Below are 16,959 nucleotides of genomic sequence, written 5' to 3' on the forward strand. Positions count from 1 at the left end.
TTTTGAGCACCTATGTGCCAGGTACATTCTTAGTACTAAAGCTACAGCAGTGAATGAGACAAAGTCCATCCCCTCAGGGCATGCATTCTAATAGGAAGACAGATAATAAACAAATAGACACATATTATATGACAGATAGTGACTATGGCTCTCAAGAAAATAAAGCGAGGTGCTGGAGCAGGAAGTGTTGGGAGCTGCTCTTTATATAGGGTGTAAGAGACAATTTCTCTGAGGAGGTGATGTTTGAACCGAGACCCAAACAAAGTGAAAGGGCCAGCCACGTGACTATTTATAAAAGAGCGTTCAGAAGACAACAGCTTCAGACTTTGTTGGAAAAGATATATGGTTAGTTATATACGTTAAACACTAAAAATAATAGAAATACCATGTTTAACTTCCAACCCAGCAAAGGAAATAGAGAAAATTCAACCCAAATGAAAGAAAAAAAATGCAGTCTTTACAGGAAAAACAAAATCATGTAGTTGGAATAATTCCAAATATATCAGAAATCACATTAAATATAAATGGACTAAACCTGATTAATAAAGGCAAAGGTTATCAGATTTTCTTTAAGAAATAAAACCCAGCTACCCTCCTTAGCCACGTCGATCGACATCATAGCGATGGTATATCAAAGAGCAGAGCACTTCTGTACCAAGTGATCTACACAGTTATGAAAAATAAATGTTGACGTTTCTAAAAATGTGATTTTTGATTGTCATTTTGCTTTGTTCTCTTACTTAGCCGTTATTGGACCTCCTGGAATGCAAGTAGAAGCACTTGCTAATTCTTTACATCTGCGTTTCTTAGCCCCCAAAATTGAGAATGAACCTGAAACATGGACCATGAAGAACATTTATAACTCATGGGCTTATAATGTGCAATATTGGAAAAACGGCTCTGATGAAAAGGTAAGCTCGGCAAATTGTATGCATTTGAGATGTAAGCTCCCTGTTCTTTGCTCAGTGTTGGTCTGAGTCCCTGGCAATGGAGAGAGGAGGCCAGGAGGTCATCCAGTCAGGGTCTTGCAAGGCGGCAGCACCTTTCCGTCCAGAGGGTCCAAGGCCTGGTCCTCTGAGCACCGGAAGTTCCCGATCTGAAGGATGACCAGTATCTCCGGCACGCACTTCCCAGACGCCAACAGAAATGTGTAGAGACTTCCAAGCTTGCTAGTGCAGTGACAGCAGGCTTTTTTCTCCCTGAAGGAAGTTCCAGGAGAAGGCAGAGCTGACTCAGCAGTTGGCTGGGGGAACTTGGAGTCTGCATAATCAGATGGTCAGCTGAATGACTACCGTTTCATGTCACGAACCCTTGCTCCCCACGTACACCACAGAATGGTCAAGTCCATGGTCAGGGCAGCCCCACCTATGGATGCTGGATGAACAGGATCACATTTTACTTTCTGACCCCACTTTTCCCCATTGCTCTCCTCCTCTTCGCAGGATAGTTCCCTTAAAAACATGGGCTGGGATTGGAAAGGCCTGGTTGGAATGTGGCCCTTGTCACTGACTCTGGTCATGCTCTTAACCTCAGCTTCCTTATGTCTGCAAAATGAGCAGAATAACTCACTTCATTAATAAAGTGGAGATAATAACCTGCTTCATAGGATTGCTGTGGAATTTAATGACATGAAAAAAATAAATTTGTCCCATTGCCTGAACAACGTATATGGTCGATATGTGAGGTTCCCTTCCCCTTATGTAGACATCTTAAGGCCATTTTCATTCATCCTTGGTCAAGCTTTATTCTTATACTTAGTGCTTTTGAGCTGAATGCCATCTCTGGTCCTAAACTGACTTACATGTATGTTATGTAAATTAAGTTACATATATGTTATCTTTTCTACGTTAAATGTTGATTTTATCACCTAATTCTCAAGAGTTTGGGAGGAAAGGGTCCCCTATATGTATTGCCTTAGGAGTGATGTAATTAAATTTATATGTGCATACTGTGTAGCCCAAAAAATCTCAAGTTAATTTTTCCCACCCAAAAAATGCTCCATTAAAAATGATGAGGGCTATCTGCCTTCTTCACAGAATAGATTATTTTGCTTATAGTCAAGACCCCAGGAAATGTGCACCTAGAAAACAATACAGAAAAATGAGTTTCATTGTCACTTATCACATGCAGGTGTCTCTGCTAAGCTCTGGGATGCAAAGATAAGACAGGATTGGCCCTCTGAAGGACATAGCAGCGTGCTTGAAATAAGGATGGGATTCTGTAGTTACCATGCCTGAGTGCCTGTTGCACTGGGCATGAAGCATAAAACCCACTTTATATTTAGCTTCTTGTCTAGAATGCGCCCACAGCACAGATATGTGGTTACCCATTTGTTCACGCTGTTGTATGCAAGCCTTTGATGTGACATGCGGAGAGTGTTGGAAAGGCTGCCAGCGCCCCAGTTCCTCCCGCACTGGTGCCGACAGTGTCACCGTTTCCAGTTTCTGTGTGTTGTAAACTGAATGTGTATGTCTTCTCCGCAAATTCGTGTGTTGAAACCTAATCCCCAGTGTGATGGTATTAGGAGGTGGGGCCTTTGGGAGGTCATTAGGTTGTCAAAGTGGGGCCCTCATAAATGGGTTAGTGCCCTTGTAAAAGGGACCCCAAAGAGCTCTCTCAGCCCCTCCACCATGTGAGGACGCAAAAGACAGCAGCTCTGAACCAGGAAGCGGTCCTCACCAGGCTCCAAATCTGCCAGTGCCTTGAACTTGGACTTCTCAGCCTCCAGGACTGTGAGGCGTAAATGTTGTTTGTAAGCCACTCAGTCTGTGGTGTTCTGTTACAGCAGCCTGGAGGAATAAGACGATAAGCTTCCCTTTGAGAATGCACATGTTTCTGAGAGGCGCCGTGTTAGGTCCCTAAATGAAGAGCATAGAAGACTTTTGGAAATTCTATTTCTTCCTGATGGGGGGAAGTGAGAAGATAAACCCAGAAGTTGCCCAGAAGTGAAAGGCTAGAAAAAGCAATCCAAGGGACGTAAGCAGGTCCCCTCACATCTGTGCCGCCTTCTTCCCTGCCTGCCACTTATGGGCCAGCCTCTGAGTTCAGTCTTTGAAAAAATAGCGTTGTAAGGTTTTCGAGGTATTGGATTTCTAAAAATGAAAGCCAGGACTTTTTGTGTTTATTTCTTTCTTTCGAGGAAGATTGGCCCTGAGCTAACGTCTGTTGCCAATCTTCCTCTTTTTTTTTCTCCCCAAAGCCCCAGTACATAGTTGTGTATTCTAGTTCTAGGTCATTCTAGTTCTTCTATGTGGGATGCCACCTCAGCATGGCTTGATGAGTGGTGTGTAGGTCTGTGCCCAGGATCCGAACCAGCAAACCCTGGGTCACCAAAGGGGAGCATGCAAACTTAACCATTACACCACCAGGTCGGCCCCTGTTATTATTGTTAATCATTAGAAGCTATACTGTACTTTTTATGTATTCAATTGGTATAATCCAATTCTTGCCCTCAATGAGCTTGGCTTCTCATTGAGACAAGATGTCAACAAACCCAACCCCAAATGAAAAATAGCTAATTACTAAAGTAGAAAAGAGTCTGTGTCCACTTTATATTGAAGTTCCTATTCATGTAACAAATTTTACATAGGACCCTTCCATAAGGAAATTATAACCACGGTGGAAATACAGGTAATATATACTCTTTTAATTTCCTTTATTTTGCCTGAAACTATTTTGGTTTCTCAAATTCAGGAATATGTCATCCATTATGATACGTTCGAATTAAACTAGGCTGAGTCAGAGCTGCCTGCACCAGAGACAGGCTGTAGCATGTGCCCTCGAGGTGAGGTGGGGCGTCTTGGGGAGCACAGCCCAGGTGCACCAGCAGAGAAGTGATTCCGAGGAGAACCCAGCAGCCAGAGTCAGAAACATGATTTGACTTAGAAAGAAAACCATCTTGAGTCTTCCTGGTGTATTAGTTTGTTAGGGCTGCCGTAACAAAGCACCGCAAACTGGGCAGCTCAAACAACAGAAATGTATTATCTCAAGGTTCTGGAGGCTGGAAGTCTGAGATCAGGGTGTCAGCAGGGTGATTCCTTCTGAGGACTGTGAAGAAGGACCTGTTCCATGCCGCTCCCTGAGGTTCTGGTGGTTTCCTGGTAATCTTTGGTCCCTTAGGTAGTAGAAGCGTCACCCCGATCTCTGCCTTCATCCTCAGATGGCGTTCTCCCTGTGTGTGTCAGTGTCCAGATTTCCTCTTCTTATAAGGACACCAGTCATGTTGGATTAGGGTCTGCCCTAATGACCTCATTTTAACTTGATTGTCTCTATAAAGACCCTATATCCAACTATGTCACTTTCTAAGGTACTAGGAGTTAGGACTTCAGCATATGAATTTCGGGCAGACACAGTTCAACCCATACAACTGGTTTATCTTTTAAAAAAGGGAGGTGGGATGGTTTGCATGTCATTTAAACTAGAGAATTCAGGGTATGAGAGGGTTTATCAGGATCACGGTCAGTCCTTGCCCCATCCCTGAGAATGGTATCAGGGTCCCCCGAAATGAACTGGGAGGAGCACCTGCTTCCTTCATCTTCCTATTTTGAGCCTGAAGTAAATATTATAACTATTAAATTGGGGCGGGGGGAGATGGTGTCCCTTCACTCTGAGCCTTGTTCTTATTTTTGTCTTTGTTACTAGTATCCGATCACTTGTCAATATGACTTTGAAGTTCTCAGAAATCTTGAGCCGTGGACAACTTACTGTATTCAAGTTCGAGGGTTTCTTCCTGAGCGGAACAAAACCGGGGAATGGAGTGAGCCTGTCTGTGAGCAAACAACTATTGATGGTGAGTCTTGAGATGCACCCCCGGTGATTCTGCCCCCTCTGGGCTTTTTTTTTTTTTTTTTAAAGATTTTATTATTTCCTTTTTCTCCCCAACACCCCCCGGTACATAGTTGTATATTCTTCGTTGTGGATTCTTCTAGTTGTGGTATGTGGGACGCTGCCTCAGCGTGGTTTGATGAGCAGTGCCATGTCCGCGCCCAGGATTCGAACCAACGAAACACTGGGCCGCCTGCAGCGGAGCGCGCAAACTCAACCACTCGGCCACGGGGCCAGCCCCCCACCCCGGGCTTTTTAAACAGCTGTATGGACTCCCAATGGGTGTTCGAGTTGGAAGCCTCCTTAGACATCGTATCCAGCTCAAACTCCAACCTGGTTCAGCCCTGGTTGAAGGACTTCATGCTGGGAAGGAGACCACCACCTTCTGAGCCAGTTTCTTCGCTCTTAATCCCAAGGGATTGATGGACACAGCTTCTGTCCACGGTGCTGAAGTCTCCCTCGGTGCGCCCACCTCCACTGCGCTCATTCTGTCCTCTCAGGCTCCCCAAAGCAAGTCTCGTCAGTCCTCCTAAGACCACCCAGCAAGGTCGAGCCCTGTCACACCCCTCAGAAGCCTTTCCTTCCCAGGCTGCACGCCTCCAATTCCTTCATACACATGATGGGGAGAGTTTGGAAACTCTATCACTATCCTCAGCAAGCACTGCTTGTCTCAGGGTCCCTCGTAAAATACGGTGCCAGGACCTGAACAGAGTCCCTCACATGTGACGTGGAGCTCAGTGTCTAGCAGAGTGCCTCCACACTTGGTGTTTCTTAAAAAAAGACGAAGTGAAAGAAAAAGAGAAGGAGGAAAAGAGAGAGAGGGAAGGGTACCAGTTGCCCTAGACACTGAGATGATTTACATACAGACGCATTGCAGTTGCATACAAGGTGATAAAAACTTGTGGCCTAGATGTCTGCATGCAAATGACAGGACTTTTTATTATTTTTATTTTTTGTTTAATTTTTTTTATTTAATTTTTTTGTTGAGGTAACATCGGTTTATATCACTATTTACGTTTCAGGTGTATATCATTATATTCCAACTTCTATATAGACTATATCATGTTCACTACCAAAAGTCTAGTTGCCATCTGTCACCATACACATGTGCCCCTTTACCCCTGCCCACTTCCCCTCTGGTAACCACCAATCTATTCTCTGTGTCTGTGTGTTGCTTGTTGTTGTTGTTCTTATCTTCTACATCTGAGTGAAATGATGTGGTACTTGCCTTTCTCCATCTGACTCACTTTGCTTATCGTAAAACCCTCAAGGTCCATCCATGTTATCACAAATGGCAAGATTTCATCTTTTTTGTGGCTGAGTAGTATTCCGTTGTGTATATATATATATATATATATATACATACCACGTCTGCTTTATCCAATCATCTGTTGATGGGCACTTAGGTTGTTTCCAAGTCTTGGCTGTTGTGAATAATGCTGCAGTGCACATAGGGGTACATCTATCTTTTCAAATTAGTGTTTTTGTCTTCTTTAATAGCCATTCTGACAGGCTCACGTGAGGTGATATCTCATTGTGGTTTTGATTTGCATTCCCCTGGTAATCAGTGATGTTGAACATCTTTTCATGCGCCTCGTGGCCACAGGCCTTTTTATTGTTTAAAGATATTGTCGCGAGGGGCTGGCCCCGTGGCCGAGTGGTTAAGTTCGTGCGCTCCGCTGCAGGCGGCCCGGTGTTTCGTTGGTTCGAATCCTGGGCGCGGACATGGCACCGCTCATCAGACCACGCTGAGGCAGCGTCCCACATGCCACAACTAGAAGGATCCACAACGAAGAATATACAACTATGTACTGGGGGGCTTTGGGGAGAAAGAGGAAAAAATAAAATCTTTAAAAAAAAAAAAAAAAAAAAAGATGTTGTCACGAGGCTCAGCCAGCTCAGACCACAGAAGGATGAATCTGTGCGGGCCCACTCCTGGCCATTTTCAGGCCCTCCTGGGAGCAAGGCACTGATCCGGGGTTACAAAAATACAAAGGAGATTAAGAAAGAATTCCCTCCAGAAAGAGCACAGAGCTTTTCTTCTTCTGCGTCACTGTGCATTTCTGAGAAAATTGCGATGCCGTCTTGATTCTTCATTGCAGCTGATCACGTTCTTCTTGAATGTTGGTTTTTGTCATTGAACGTATTTCTCACCCAGTTTTGCTTGGTCTCGTCTACTGACTTGCAAGGAAGAGCTTCAGGATCCTCACCAGTTGCCATTTAAACTGTTGCTGTGTTCTAGGACACACCTTCCTCCAGACTGCCTAGCTTCTTGCTTTTTGGTCACCAATCCATGTGAACATAGTGGATATAGGCTACTTGGTTTTATGGTCCACAAAGTCATTGTGAAAGACTTTGGCAAATATCAGCTGAAATCAATACCCAGTGCCAAGTGCAGCGTTGCCCCAACTGTGTTCCCTGAGTGTTTATGGAAATGTCTCAAGGGAGGAGCCCTGTAGTCAGGTGTGCTTGGAAATGGTGGCGCACCGTATTTGCCTCTCAAAAAGTGGCCCTGTATATTAGCATTTTTAGCCTATTTGATCTTTCAACACCTCTTTTGAGAATTAGCATTCCAAGAAATACAGCTCGGGAAAAACCAGCCCATAATATGCCATAATTTACCAACAAGTAACCGTATCCAAAAAAGGAAAGGCAGCCACTTTGAGCTAGTTTCTGCTTGGTGCCCTAATGTTATTATTTTTAGTTATCATCCTTACCTTTTTTTATAGGTCTATAATTAGCCACTTAATTATCCATTCTGGAATATTTGTATTTTTTCTGGAGATCAGCATCAGTAAACATCAAGCTTCCTGGCCTGTAGTTTCCTGAGTCTTGTTTTATTTTATTTTTTTTCCCTTCTTTTGTAAATGCACAAATTATTTGCCAGAATTCAGCCTTCTTTCACCTCTGTCAGGTGTGTGGTCTTTCCAGGGCCATCCAGAGCTGTTCTGCAATTGTATTAGCTTCCTTCAGACTGCAGAGCCCCATTGAGGATGAGAGTCTTTCCATCTCTAGGGAATTCTCTGTCGCTCTCCTCCCTTTTTCTGCTGCCTCAGCTCAGGGCCTTGCCTCCACAGGCCCCAGGTCAGTGGCTGAGTGGGCCTGCCTGTGTTAGTCCTTCCGTGCTCTGAGCTGGCTGAGCCTGTCAACAGTGCCTTTAAATAACAAGAAAGCCTACTTCTTCTGTGCCTCCAGTTATTTTCTGGGCCATAGGTTGTTTTCACAGACTCTCTTGATGTTTTTCCTCATTTTGGTCCTCTTTTGAGTCATTTGTATTTGAATCAGAATTCCATACCTTGGGAACCCCCCCATTCTGCTTGCATCACTAGAATCTCCGATCTTGAAGTCATCCCTCTTTCCTCTAAGCATCTTCCTTCTGCCTTCCCAGGGCCTTGAGTACATGTCCTGATCACCTGGTGCCCCTGCCCTCGCCACTGTGAACTGCAACAGAACGTGTGAGGTGGGGCAAGTCCTGAACTGCCCCATGCCTCAGCCACCTCTTCTGCAAAATGGGGGAATAAAATGGTGCCACCGCCCATGGGGGTTGGGAGGACTCAGAACAGAGACCAACAGAATGAGCCCTTAAAACATGTTACATATTTTTACTGTTATTATTAATGACATTATTAAAATCACATTGTTAAATATTCCCAACCATTTATGTCATGAAACACGGCATGAGGTGTACAATTTGACCAAAAAGAAAAATATTTCGAATATTGGCTGTAAATGATCATCCATTAACTGACAAAATCCACACATTTTATAAAAGGAAAGGAAAAGTCTAACCCATTGAAAACCTGCTTCTGTCAAACATCATTTTAGGTTTGTTTAAACATAGTTATCTCATTTAAGCCTCACAACACGTTTTCAATGAGAGCATTGTAAGGATCTCCTTCCCTTTTACAGACTGGAAAATGAAGGTTCAGAGAGGTGAAGTAACTTGCCAAACGTTGCTCAGCTAGTAAATGACAGGGATGAAATGGAACACAGGCCCATCTAAGCCCAGGTTGTCTTTCCTGTAATTTACTACCTACAGATGTATTCCATAGGTAAACAAAGGCTTGATTTCCCTGAGGATAAAACAGAGAAAGATTGTCTGCCAGACAACGTGGTCAGATGGAACTGAAACAAGTTAGAGAGTTTTACCCAGAGGGTGTTGGTTGATAGATTCTCCCACAATTCACAGCCTGTGTAAAGCAGTGTCCTCTCTCCTTCCTCGGGGTGAGTCACAAAAGTGTCCTTTGAATTTTGTCACCATCAACCAAGTGTGCCTGTGGAATGTCCTTGTCTAAGATGCTAAGACGTCCTGGCTGGAGACACAAGGACACCCAGATGTTGCCTTCCAGGGGGTCATCACAATGTCATCCACAGTGCCAGGGTGGGGCCCAGCAATCAGTGTTTAATCAGCATTCAATGAGAGATTCTGATCGTGGCACTGAGAGAGCTCCTGAAATACTCAGTGGAACCACAGATGGATGAGTGGGATCCCGGAACGTCCTTCCGAGCTGGGAAGTCAGATCCCCATCTGACCTCCTGTTATTAGCTGGGATACAGCCTGGGGGCCACTCCCCACAGCTCACTTGCCACATGACCCTGATTCACCAAGAAAACACGTCTGAGTCTAACATGACTCAAGTGTGGGTTAGGCAACACCTCCCGTTGATTCTAGTGTCCACACAAACAACCAAGAGCCATTCTGTACATAAGAGAGAGAAGGTGAGTTTTGCTTGAGCCGGGGTGAGGATTATAACCCTGGAAGGCCGTCTCCACAAAGGGAGAAAGTGTTCTGGAGAAGCGTGGTTCCCAGTACAGTCTCAGACCTTTTGAGAACAAAGAAGAGACATTAAACATGCCCAGGATACATAATCATCAAGGTTTCTAAGAGATATGCAGTTGCAAATTAGCAGATCAATGTGACCCTGATGTCCAGGAAAGGGAACTTATCTTCAAGAGTACTGATGCAGGCTTACGGATCCTGGCCTCCTAGAAGGGGAAGGATGCCCTCTTATCTTAGAAGAGTACATTCTTTTACTTTGAGATAATGTTTAATGCACTCTTTACATTAATGGGTAAAGCAGGTGTACCACCTTATGTGCGATAGGCCATATGTCAGGCTTCTTTACGTCAAGCCGAATCAGTTTTAAACCAGCATAGCTACCCCCATATACCTCAATATGTGAAAATAAATGAAACGAAAATTCATAGGGGAACTGGGATGAGGAGTTGCTCTGAACTCAGCAAGGGGACAAGCTGGAAAGATTTTGAAGTCACTGCTAGCGTGAATTGCAAAACGAGAGGACCAAGGGGGAAAGGGTAGGCTCACCTAGCCTCTTGCCCCTTAGAAATGCCATATCCATTCATCAGCTATTTAGGGAGCATCTGAGCCCCACCCTGTGGTGAGCACTGCGAGGGCCCAGCAGGTGACGGCCGTTGATGTCACTCCAGGACCATTTGCTGTTCCAGGGTTCTCTGATCTGCTCTCTCTAAGTAGGAATTGACATTTCTCCCCCAGATAGTCCCCTTCAAACAACTTGCTCTTACAGGACAGGGTTTGTTCTCTTGGCCTCTTGCAGCACCAAACACTTTGGGTTTTGATCAGGAGGGTGGGGCTGGTTGCCAGGGGTTGGTCACAGGGAGGTTAGGTGGCCAGAGCAGCTGGGGAAGAGGCCTGGTGCCGAACCAGGGAGTTAGGACTGCCAATGACCAGGGCAATGTTCTGGATGTCAAAGATAAGGACAGACATTAGTTAGAGCACTCAAAACAGATTTTATTCAGTGATGACTGCAGGAGGGGCAAGAGCTGACTGGGCATTTTAAAGGAAGAATGAGGGGGGGAAGGGAGCGGAGTCAGGGAAGTGAAAAATTGCAAAAGCGAAGGAGAGGGCTAGTCAGTGTCAGTGCAGTTTGGCCATCTGTGTCCAATGCTAACTGATGTTTGTCAAGTTAGGCTTCTGCCCTCCCACAGAGGCTGGGAGACAGGCCACCCCTTCCTGATGATTCTGTTTTAAAGGAATGGCTTTCAGGTCCTTGAGAAAGAGGTTGCTGGCTTGTAGGAGAAGCATATACGTCCCAAAGGGACAGAGGAAGGATTTACGATCATAAAATTGTTATAGTAAGTGCTCTAAGAAAGGAAGGTCAGATATTAGCAGAACAAATGCTAATTCTTTTGGCAGCCTTGGGTTTTTCCAGGCTGGTGCTGGGCGGTCCCAGCAGTGCGGCCTCAGGCTGGCGTTTGGGCCAGTGTCTAGTGCAGGGGTTTGGATGGGGTCGTCCGTGCCAAGGGCTCTTGCAGTTCTCAGTAGAAGGCGCTGCCGTGCTTGTGTTCAAGTCGGGCTCTGGGACCCAGGGGCATCCTGTTTTCTGCTTTAAGACAAAAGACGTTTATCCAGAACGGGAACACTCATTGCTACCTTGCAAGTAGATAAAGTATATTGGAGTTCTTGCTTATTACTCTTTTTGAGAATATTAGCAGTCATGCCAGTAAGCAAACCAGAAGAAGACAGGAGAGGGATGAAACTGGTTGGAAGTCTCTGGATCCTCGAGCAGCCGCTACAGATCCTCCCGCCTTCCCGAGATGAACATGTGGGCCCTGTTCTCAGGGATTGCCACGGGATTGTGATGGTGAAAATAGCGTTAAAGGTCACTGTGACCAGGTCTGTACATGACAAGAGCATAACACAGCCCGTTGTCCTTGCAGAAACACCCTCCTCGTGGATCATCGCTGTCATCCTCGCTGCCTCGGTTTGTGCGGCCTTCCTGCTGCTCCTGGGCTGCATCGCCTTGGTGTGGTGCATTTACGTGAAGACCAAGTACGCCTTCTCCCCGGGGAACGTGCTCCCTCAGCACCTGAAAGAGGTAGGCGGTAGGCTGGAGCCAGAGGTAGATGAGAAAACCCTGACTGGAAGGGCTTTCCTGGACGTCGGGAGTGCCCAAGTCAGCACAGCATCCTTTCCTGGAGAATGGCACACGTCTTGCCTCCTGGTCCATCCCCCGATGCCCATTTCAGGGAAGTCTGTGGTCACAGAACAGCTCTGAAGAAGGAGGCAGAGGTTTGTTCTGGAAGGTCTTCCTGCAACCTGGATGTTCCTTCTCTGACCTTCCCTGCCTAACACCCATGGGGTCAGGGAGCAAAGGTGAGGTTCCAGGACAGGAAGAGAAAAAGCAGAGCTCAGAGTGGAGAAGGTGAGAAAGAGAAAACCCTGGCAGAGAAAATGGGAGGAGAGCCAGGCACGTTTTCAGTTTGGGTGTATCTGAGAGTGACTGAATGATGGGATGTGTATCCCAGACTTTAGGAAAGCTCTTTTCAAAAGGTTTAGAAAGAAGAAAGGGTCTACCTGGACAGAGACTGTATGATGGAAGAGGCCCTAAAGAAATGAAATTCTGGATATACACTAACGCTTAAAGTTGAAAATATGCATGGGCTGGCCCCATGGCCTAGTGGTTAAGTTCGGCACATTCCACTTCATGAGCCTGGGTTTGGTTCCCAGGCATGGACCTACACCGTTTGTCACTGGCCATGCTGTGGCTGCGACGCACATACAAAATAGAGGAAGATGGGTGTAGATGTTAGCTCAGGGCGAATCTTCCTCAAGCAGAAAGAAGAAGATTGGCAACAGATGTTAGCTCAGGGCAAATCTTCCTCAGCCAAAAGAAAAAGAAAATATGCCAAGCCCAGCCTAAAAAGAACCTATCTTTGGTCTCATTCCCCAGGAAACACACTCTGAGATGGAGATTTGCTTTCAGAAGGCTCAATGGGGAGTACCCTTGGGAATAATACCTCTCAGGGAGTGAGGGCAGCAGGATGGAGGAGAGAGAGGGTTGAGCTGTGGTACAGTCACCACAAAGGCTCAGCCAGTCCAAGTCTGGAGCCAGGGGAGCATTGGAGAAACCATATTTGCAGCAGGAAGAACAAGGAGGGGGGGGCCCTTTGCACCGGGTGGGTGTTTTGTAAATGAAGAGCCAAGAGGAAGCAAAATTATTCACCTGCTAGTTTTGCTTCTGGCTTCGCCATCAAATAGAGGGGTCAGACAGGAAAAGACAGAGGGGACGAACATGCTGCCAAGCAAACCAAAGCTGGAGACAAGCGTCATCCCATCCAGAGGGGCTATTTGGAGTGAGCGCCCGCCTCCAAGGCTGGAAGACTTTGCAGACTTGACTCTGGAGCCTACCCCTGGAATATCTGAAAACTACAAGGAGTGGGGGTGCTGGAGAAGGCCTGGAGGAGTGAGGACGAGGGAAACGCCAGGGAACTACGCAGCAAATCAGGGTCCTCGGATCACCAGATTCTCCAGTTTGACTCATAATGTAGAGAATTTGTTAACCATGGCCCAGAGAATAATTCTGAGTTTAGGGACATTTGCTGGGGATGCAGACTTAGTTGAAAAAGCAATAGGGAGATTTATCCAATACAGACAGACTGAGCCAGCTCGCCAGTTTCTGTGCGTGCCTCCAGCCAGGAGACCAGCCTGCTGTTTGCTTTCTTGAGATTTAGCACATCTTCCTTTGTTCTTCTCTCCTTTTCCCGTTTTCCAGGAAAAGCAAGGGTAGCTTCCAATCTGTTCTTAGCAATCCACTGGATCTGAGGATTTGGGGAGGTTCTCACCCCTTCCAGCTTTCTCTCTTGCCCAACAGAGATCTGGACATAATTCTTCTTACCCCTCCCCCTCCCTTCCATCTGCTGGTCAAGGCTGAGGCAGGTGGGGGTCAGTAACTGGGTTGGGGGGGAGGGAGTCCTGCAAGTTCACACTGGTAGGCAGTGCACCCAAGGGCTTGGTTAAGTCACATCAAAGGGCTTGAGTGTGGAGATTACATTAAGAGAGGAGCACACTGATCGATTACAGGTGCAACTAGGAGTAAATAGTTGGAGGGGAGAAGTTAAAAATGCAAACCTTTAAAGAATGTTTCTCCATCTCAACCTGAAGATTAAGAGTATGGACCTATGAAGATGAAAAATGGGGACCATGAAATCAGATATTCCAGGAAAGATAGATGGGCATCTTCATTGTTCAAACAGTTGGTGAGACAAGAATGATTAGGCTATGGTTCCTGTGCATGGCTAGCCCCGTCTACTGGGACACACAAACTGTGAGGAGTCAGTGTCCGTCAAATGTGCTGGATAAAAACATAGCACAAGCTACATATGTTTTCCATTTGCTAGTAGCCACATTATTTTAAAAAGTAAAAAGGAACAGATGAAATTAATATTAACAACATATTTTATGTAACCTAATATATCCAAAATATCATTTCAACATGTAATCAATATTTTTAAAAATTGTTGAAACATTTACATTTTTTGTACAGTCTTCAGAATCCCGTATGTATTTCACACTTAGAGCCCACATTGATTTGGACAAACCACATTTCAAGGGGTCAGTAGCCACATGTGGCTCATGGCTACCCTACTGGACAGTACAGGGCTGAGGGCTGAAACTGAGGGACACACAGGATGCTGGGGAGCACCAACGAGGGCCCCCTGACCTAGCCTGAGGACACAGGAGAGGTTCTGCTTGTTCCAAGACACATTTATCCTGGGCCTGTGACATCCCAGCTTCCTAGAGGAAATGATGCCCAGGTTGTGTCAGCCCCACAGCATCGTGATCGTCCTAAAAATCTCCCTCTGTGTTTACAAGAGGAACTGTCAGAGGGCAACCTGTGATCATTTAGCAAATGAGGTGCAGATTTGTTGTCAAATTTTTTTTAATTGTGTTAAAATATTCATAACATAACATTTACCATCTTAACCATCTTTAAGTATACAGCTCAGCGGTATTAAGTACATTCCCATTGTTGTGCAGCTATCACCACCATCCATGCACAGAGCTCTTCTCGTCTTCTAAGACAGAAACTCTGTACCCACTAAACAATAACTCCCCATTCTCCTCCCTCCAGCCCCTGGCAACCACCGTTCTACTTTCTGTCTGTGAATTTGACTACTCTGGGTCCATGATACAAGTGGAATCATACAGTATTTGTCCTTTTGTGTCTGGCTTATTTCACTTAGCATAAGGTTCATCCGTGTTGTAGCACATATCAGGATTTCATGACTTTTTAAAGCTGAGTAATATTCCATTGTATGGACATACCACATTTTGTTTATCCATTCGTCTGTTGATTGACACATGGGCTGCCTCCACCTTTGGCTGTTGTGAACAATGCTGCTCTGAATGTGGGTGTACAATATCTCTTTGAGACCCTGCTTTCAGTTCTTTTGGGCGTTCACCCAGAAGTGGAATTGGTGGGTCATATGGTAATTCTATTTTTAATTTTTTGAGGAACTGTCAGAGTGTCATGGTCACATGTTTTAAAACAACATTTTCCAGAAAGGAGTTCTGTATAAAATCGTTGTAAGCCCAGAAAAAGAAATGGGAACATTTTTTATTAATTTTCTTTTTTTTTCTCCTACAGTTTTTGGGCCACCCACATCACAACAAGCTTCTGTTCTTCTCTTTCCCACTCTCTGATGAGGATGAAGTTTTTGACAAACTGAGTATCATTACACAAGTCTCTGGAAACGGCAAGCTGAATTCAGGGGATGGCTGCAGCCTCGGGACCCGCTGTGAGCAGGGCTCCTTCGAGCTCGTCTCTGGGGAGGAAACACACTCACCTGGGTACAGCGACCCCCTGTTTCTCACATCTGCCTCGGACGATGATCAGAGCAACAAACAAGGGCCGAGGCCACCTGGGCAAACCCCAACTCTAGAACTCTCAGACGCTGCGACAGCGTCCGAACAGGCAAAGAGCTAGATTTCAAAGGCTCGCTTCGCAAAAATACTCCATCTTGGCACCTTGCTCTTTTAGAAAGGCCTTAATGATTGAAAAAATTACTTGGCCCCTGAGAGTATAATTTTCAGCCCCTGAAGCTTGCTAATATAAAGAACAACTTTTAATTATGAGAAATAAAAACTGAGATGCTGTAAAATCCTGTCAGACCACCGATAGACTGATCGGAAAGACAGTGTCAGCTCAGAAGGGGTCAGCGGACACTGTACGGAGCGTGGGTGTTTGGATTCTCAGGGAAACTCCGACTGGATTTATTTTTCTACCTGTGTATGTCTTATATAGTGCTGGTGCTCTATAGTTTTGTTCTCTATTTAATCTGTATGTATTAACGATAACACGTTTGTATAGTTGTCACATATTGAATGAGGCTCTTGTGTGCCATTTGTGATATCCATTCATTCAACAGGTGTTCCTTGTCCCTGCCCGCCGTCACCCAGGAACCATGCCAGGTGTGAGGACCTAATAGCATCTGCGAGCTCTTGGTGTGTAGGAAGCTTCAAAGAATAGTAGGGCTCTGGGCTCTGAATTCCACCTCAGACACGTACTGGTCTATGACCTCTCAGTTTCCTCACCTGGACAAGGATTAGCGATATCCCGTGAAAAATGCCTACCCCAGGGCCAGCACAGAGTGGGCACCACATAAATGGCAGCTGTTCTTACCAGCAACATAATCTCATGGGTATGACTTTAGCTCCACAGACTTAGGTCAGCAAGAAATGTCCCTTCCTCTGTGCCAGATTGCCCAATAAAGCAGATTCATCAAAGGTCCCAAAAATAGAAAAAACACTTTTTGAGATAATTTGACATTTCAAAAATGAAGCATCATGGAGGGAAAAGTCAAGAGTTTATTGATCTTTCTTGTATTCATCTTCCAGTTCAGCATTTTTAAATTCTTTTTAATAACGTTGTAAGGGAGCACTCAGCACGTTTTCAGTTCTCAGTGCCCCCAGAGATCTTACTCTGGTCTGGGGCTAGTCTTAGGACAAAGGAGAGATTGATTCTCTTCCCCAGTTGAGCTCTTCCTCCCGGAATGTGGAGGGACAGGAGGCCTGTCAAGTTCTGCACCCCGCGGATGCGTCTGGCTCTGGAGAAGAGAGGAGATGCTCTCGTTCAGCCTTTCCCTGCCGTGGACACTGGGCATTCTTTTTGCCTACCTTGCATCTGAATCCCCTTCTTATGTCTGAGGAATCTCCTACCTTGTGAATGTAACCCCGTTTCCCTTTTTAGGGGCTCAAAATGCCGCCTGCTCATTTCCCAGCCCCCTTGCTGCTGGGCTGTGGGCACACAACCCAGGCCACCGCCCAGCCTTGAGTTAGAAGACAGGAGACAGCCGCAGAGGCAGCGGTTCTGG

General features: G+C 45.6%; 1 protein-coding gene across 4 annotated transcripts in view; it reads left to right on the top strand.

Annotated features, from left to right (window-relative positions):
• Window positions 1-15,971, top strand: part of LOC103549136 (interleukin-10 receptor subunit beta) — an 87,163-nt gene extending 71,192 nt beyond the window's left edge. For 2 of the 4 annotated variants that reach the window (XM_070597727.1, XM_070597725.1), the window contains 4 exons: window positions 745-911; window positions 4,642-4,789; window positions 11,524-11,681; window positions 15,234-15,971. In XM_070597727.1, coding sequence (XP_070453828.1) covers window positions 745-911; window positions 4,642-4,789; window positions 11,524-11,681; window positions 15,234-15,572 — 812 coding nt within the window. In that variant the 3' untranslated portion in view covers window positions 15,573-15,971. Of the gene's footprint in view, window positions 1-744; window positions 912-4,641; window positions 4,790-8,212; window positions 8,472-11,523; window positions 11,682-15,233 lie in introns of those variants that run through there. The other 2 variants (XM_070597724.1, XM_070597726.1) reach the window with 2 other exon arrangements.
• Window positions 15,972-16,959: the final 988 nt, after the last annotated feature.

The sequence above is a fragment of the Equus przewalskii genome, chromosome 27, assembly GCF_037783145.1.
Source record: "Equus przewalskii isolate Varuska chromosome 27, EquPr2, whole genome shotgun sequence".
Lineage (NCBI taxonomy): Eukaryota > Metazoa > Chordata > Mammalia > Perissodactyla > Equidae > Equus > Equus przewalskii.